The sequence below is a fragment of the Myxine glutinosa genome, chromosome 2, assembly GCF_964187855.1.
Source record: "Myxine glutinosa chromosome 2, kmMyxGlut1.1, whole genome shotgun sequence".
Classification (NCBI taxonomy): domain Eukaryota; kingdom Metazoa; phylum Chordata; class Myxini; order Myxiniformes; family Myxinidae; genus Myxine; species Myxine glutinosa.
The window spans coordinates 217,167,305-217,173,304 of NC_136262.1; the positions used below are offsets into that span (position 1 = coordinate 217,167,305).

Here is a 6,000-nt window from a genome sequence, read left to right on the forward strand (position 1 = left end):
CACACACACACACACACACACACAGTCAATATGTATAATCAACTCTATAAACGATTTGTTAAACCTGATGTTCAATGTTCCCAATTTACGAACACGACCGAAGATAAAGCACATATTGCACAAAAGGATCTTATTTTCTACATTTCAGGTTCTTCTTCTTCTTCCTCTTTGTTTGCAGCAAAAGGCTGCAGGGTATCATCATTGGTTGAGCACGCAACTCTGTTGCTGATGCAATGCCCTCTGTAGGTTAGGGGACAAGTTTGTACTTTCTTCATGGTGCCGGCGATAGCTCGTCCACTCTTCCCGAAGGAAACTGTGGGCTATTTATCGTCTACTAACTAATGCCGGCAGACGGGACACCCAGTTGAATGTCCACCTGACGGACGGTACACACTGATGAATCATCCTGCATGTGAAACACTGGGATGACAGTTTATAGCTGGGTCGGGATTCAAACCCAGGCGAGACAGCTTCGAATCGAGTTCAAAGTGCAGTGCAGAATTATGCAGAATAGAGTCAAAAGTGCAGAATATAGAAAGAATGCTTCAATAGTAAACAATGTGTGGGTGAGCACAAAGAAAAACCACGGGATTCCTTGCATTTAAAGATCACGTAAGCAGTTGTGAGCAGGAGTATCCGTTTGAACCTTCACCTCAAGCTTAAGATGCACTTTCAACAATGTAGAAGCCATATTGACTGCTATGTTATAACTAGAAATAACAAGGAATTTTGACGCAGGAGGCCATTCGGCCCATCTTGCCTGCGTGACACCAGCACCAGATTAAATAAATCTGTCAAAACGAATGAGAGGAGGAATGCGGATGAGAACAGTGTGGCAAGCTCAGGGATATCGCATGGGTGTGAAAAATGAAATAAAATATGGGCAATTTTATTTGTTTAATTATTTTGGGGGCGGGGTGGGTGGGGGTGGTTTTAGGGTAAAGAATATCGGACACCCACAACACACGATCCCCTGACGAGACCTTCCCACACATCACGCTCAGCACAGATGTACACATTCACCCTCCATACGCCAATATCCCTGTACATCTCTATCTTCAATGCTTCTCAATACCTTTCTAATTCCAGTTTAAACCTACCTACTCTTTCTCCTATTACTACCTTTCCAAGGAGACCATTCCATGCATTAATACACTGAGTGAAAAACCCTTGCCTTAAACTACCGTCTTAACTCCCGTCTTCTTTACTCTCAGGCTATGGCCCCCGGTCCTATCACTGTCCCTTTTGCTGAAAAACTATTCTTCGCTTATTTGGGTTATACCCGTCATTATCTAAAACATCTTTATCATGTTATCAAAACCACCTCTTGATTTTTAATCAATCCCCCCTAAGAATACAACCTAAAACCCTGTTTACTTTACCTATAACTGCCTGGCACTGTCCTGTCTGCTCCTCTCCCTACTCCCCCCATATATAACACTACCCCCAGATCCCAAAATTGCCCCTTTGCATCATGTGATCTCTTTTCTATTTATTCTTACTCATTCCCAGCCCTGGTGTTGGGCTAGCGGCTAGGGTGCCGGCTTAGGATCCTAGGATCCTGGGTTCGAATCCCGGTCGATCGCTGAATTAACGCCAGGGGGGTTGACTCAGCCTGTCATCCTTCCGAGGTCGGCAAATTGAGTACCAGTTCACTGGTAATTCCCTGTTTGTCGTTAAAGGCGGCAAAAAGGGTTGGCGGCAGGAAGGGCATCCGGCCATAAAACATTGCTTCAAAAAGGGGACCGAAAAACAACAACAACCACAGTTCCCGAAAAAGGCCAACCCCCGCTTGCGGGGAAAAATGGCCTCTAAAGGTGGTTTTTTTATTTTATTCCCAGCACCTTCACGTGTTTAGGGTAAACTACATCCACCAATATTTTGCTCAATCTATGCAAGTATCAATACTTTCCTGAATCTGATCACCACTCCCTCTGTTATCTAACTTACCTTCACGCTTTGTGTCATCTGCAAGTTTGGAGAGCCTACTCTTAACCCCACTAAACAATCATTGATGTAAATTATGAAGAATAATGTTCTTTGTTTTTTCCAAGGAAGCAAATGAAAAATTGGGATTTTCAAATGGCAGGGCCTTTTGAATCCTTTAGGAATCCCAGAGACTAATTGTGTCAAAATGTCATATTCGTAAATAAAACGGAAGCTTCCTTTTCTCATACACAAATACGAGCTCTTTCACATTGGCATTAATAAAAAACATAGGGGCAATACTCCTGGCGCTCGCTCACCTGGTAGAATAAACAGTATACTGCACCGACTAAAGTCAATTTAAACCAATTTCAATGGTTGCTATGGAAGAAAGGGCAGCATGTGGAATCATACGAACATAATCATAAGACTTTAAACAAAAAACAAACCAACAAAAAAACCTATTTTGGGGGGTCAAACCTGGACCCACTGTGACCCCCCATAGACCCCATCAGACTTTGAATTTCTTAGTGCCGTGAACAATGTTCGGTACATCACAGGTGATGAAGGTTGTGATAAAGTTAAATCGAAATAGTGTGTGTAGTTTCAGAGGAAATAGCAAATTCCTATTTTTGAGGGGGGGGGGGGGGGGGGGAGGGGGGGGGGGGGTCAAACATGAATCCACTTTGACCCCCACGGACCCCCTCGGACCCCAATTTTCTATGCCGTGAACGAACTTTAGTCACAACATAACAAATATAATTTGTGCCAAGTTTGATCACACTCCCATCCGCGGTTTCGGAGAAGTTTCAAGTATTTACAGACTGACGTACAACGCGCCATCACATAAGCTCCCCTGAACGACGTTCCAGGTGAGCTAACAAGGCTTCAGATTATATTGTCAAAAACTTGAACCTAATGAACTGATACATTTGGATATTGGCATAGTAGCACCTTGTTATACAAATTGTGCCACCTTGTCGCCTGTCATACAAACAATGAGCCCCCCTACCACCTGCCAAACAAGCAATGAGCCCCCTACCATCTGCCAAACAAACAATGAGCCCATCTGCTCACCTGCCAAACAAACAATGAGCCCCCTACTACCTGCCAAACAAGCAATGAGCCCCCTACCATCTGCCAAACAAACAATGAGCCCACCTAGTCACCTGCCAAACAAACAATGAGCCCACCTAGTCACCTGCCAAACAAACAATGAGCCCACCTAGTCACCTGCCAAACAAGCAATGAGACCCCTACCACCTGCCAAACAAGCAATGAGCCCCCTACCACCTGCCAAACAAACAGAGAGCCCACATAGCCACCTGCCAAACAAACAATGAGACCACCTCATCTGCCAAACAAACAATGAGACCACCTCATCTGCCAAACAAACAAGGAGACCACCTCATCTGCCAAACAAAGGAGACCACCTCATCTGCCAAACAATGAGACCACCTCATCTGCCTCATCTGCCAAACAATGAGACCACCTCATCTGCCAAACAATGAGACCACCTCATCTGCAAAACAACCAATGAGACCACCTCATCTGCCAAACAATGAGACCACCTCATCTGCAAAACAAACAATGAGACCACCTCATCTGCAAAACAAACAATGAGACCACCTCATCTGCAAAACAAACAATGAGACCACCTCATCTGCCAAACAATGAGACCACCTCATCTGCCAAACAATGAGACCACCTCATCTGCCAAGCAATGAGACCACCTCATCTGCAAAACAAACAATGAGACCACCTCATCTGCAAAACAAACAATGAGACCACCTCATCTGCCAAACAAACGAGACCACCTCATCTGCCAAACAAAGGAGACCACCTCATCTGCCAAACAATGAGACCACCTCATCTGCCAAACAAACAATGAGACCACCTCATCTGCCAAACAAACAATGAGACCACCTCATCTGCCAAACAACCAATGAGACCACCTCATCTGCCAAACAACCAATGAGACCACCTCATCTGCCAAACAACCAATGAGACCACCTCATCTGCCAAACAACCAATGAGACCACCTCATCTGCCAAACAAACAAGGAGACCACCTCATCTGCCAAACAATGAGACCACCTCATCTGCCAAACAAACAATGAACCCTGTAGCCACATGTGAAACAAACAAACAAAGAGCCCACCGAGTCACCTGCCAAACAAACAATGAGCCCACCTAGTCACCTGCCAAACAAACAATGAGCCCCCTACCACCTGCCAAACAAAGAGCCCACCGAGTCACCTGCCAAACAAACAATGAGCCCCCTACCACACAAACAATGAGCCCCCTACCACCTGCCAAACAAACAATGAGGCCCCCTACCACCTGCCAAACAATGAGCCCCCTACCACCTGCCACACAAACAATGAGCCCCCTACCACCTGACAAACAATGAGCCCCCTACCACCTGCCAAACAAACAATGAGCCCCCTACCACCTGCCAAACAAACAATGAGCCCCCTACCACCTGCCACACAAACAATGAGCCCCCTACCACCTACCAAACAAACAATGAGCCCCCTACCACCTGCCACACAAACAATGAGCCCCCTACCACCTGCCACACAAACAATGAGCCCCCTACCACCTGCCACACAAACAATGAGCCCCCTACCACCTGCCAAACAAACAATGAGCCCCCTACCACCTGCCACACAAACAATGAGCCCCCTACCACACAAACAATGAGCCCCCTACCACCTGCCAAACCATGAGCCCCCTTGTCACCTGCCAAACCCTAGCCCTGGCCTCCTCACCACTCACCACACTCACTCCAACCTCCATCAGCTCTTTGACGATGTGCCGGGCATCCTCCTCAAGGGGGCCCACGAAACCCACAATGGGGTCGCCCCTCGACCCTCTCCGCCCGAAATGTCCTCCCTTCGCCGAAGACAGGTCGACCACATCCGCTGCGAACGGTAATAGAGAATTTCGTATCTCCTGCAGCGCCTTTTGGTGAGATGGTGACCGCCCAGGCCCACTTCGTGACGCCATGGTTGACGTACGCTGTAACTCCCGATCGCCACCAAACGAGGGACCTCCGTCGGCCTTGCCGAGATGTCGAAGGTTCTCTCGCGTTTCTTGCAACAACGAGCGGCCGTTTCCTGCTGCCGGAGACGCCGCGGGGAACGTCTTGGGCCGCATCGCCCACTCGTGCCTTCGGAAGGATCTCTAAACGTTTCTCCAAATAAATATTCGCAGATACATTGAAACAAATTGTATACTTGAGCAACGAAAGGCGAGGGCTGTGCCCGGAAGTTTGATACCGACAGGATTCCGTAGTCTTATGCGCAAGCGCATTACGGCCTCTGTCTGGCCGATGATGCTCGAAGGAAACACGTGATATGTGACGTAACCACCGTTAACAAATTCCATTCCTACAAATTTGCGGAATGCCAACTATTGGTAATCGAGTATTTAAAGTTATAAATCAGTCATAATTGAACATGTACACGTATATGCAAATGTATTTACAGTCAGAGGTATCTACAAATCATGAATTCAAAGAAAATCTACAAATGACGTTGGATATACTCTGAGCAGAAAATCTCATGGACAGTATCCCGCGATCATGAGGTGTGTATGAGGTGTGTATAGCTGAGTGGGGGTATAGCTCAGTGGTAGAGCATTTGACTGCAGATCAAGAGGTCCTCGGTTCAAATCCGAGTGCCCCCTGTATTATTTTATATGGATATCGCAAGAATGCTGGCAATATGAGATGTGAATCCATGATTAATCATAAACTAATTTATTTATTTTTTATCTTTAACTTGAAGGAGATGCGCTCCAACGCGAGGCGAAAGAATTGACGCGACCAAAGACGGAATTCGTCCGAGTTGCTTTATTGAAACAAAACAGCTCAGGTATTCTCTCAAGCCCGTTTATCGGGCAGCAATATATATATACACATTTATGCCGGGGCGTTTGCCCGGGAAAACCGAGACCGGGCATGCCCGGGTGTCAAGGGCGAGTCCTGGAAAGGCGAGTCTGGACATGCCCGGGCGTCCTGGACGCGGCCTGGCAAGTCGAGGCTGGGCGTGCCCGAGCGCTCTGGGCG

General features: G+C 47.0%; 1 protein-coding gene and 1 non-coding gene across 3 annotated transcripts in view; one reads left to right on the forward strand and one right to left on the reverse strand.

Annotated features, from left to right (window-relative positions):
* Positions 1–5,271, reverse strand: part of LOC137420833 (serine/threonine-protein kinase LATS1-like) — a 44,697-nt gene extending 39,426 nt beyond the window's left edge. For both annotated transcript variants that reach the window (XM_078772259.1, XM_068106261.2), the window contains exon 1: positions 4,707–5,271. In XM_078772259.1, the coding sequence (XP_078628385.1) occupies positions 4,707–5,087 (381 nt within the window). In that variant the 5' untranslated portion in view covers positions 5,088–5,271. The remainder of the gene's footprint in view (positions 1–4,706) is intronic.
* A 275-nt stretch (positions 5,272–5,546) lies between these two features.
* TRNAC-GCA (transfer RNA cysteine (anticodon GCA)) lies at positions 5,547–5,618 on the forward strand. Its single transcript has one exon. It is a non-coding gene; the product is annotated as a tRNA-Cys (tRNA).
* The last annotated feature ends 382 nt before the right edge of the window (positions 5,619–6,000 follow it).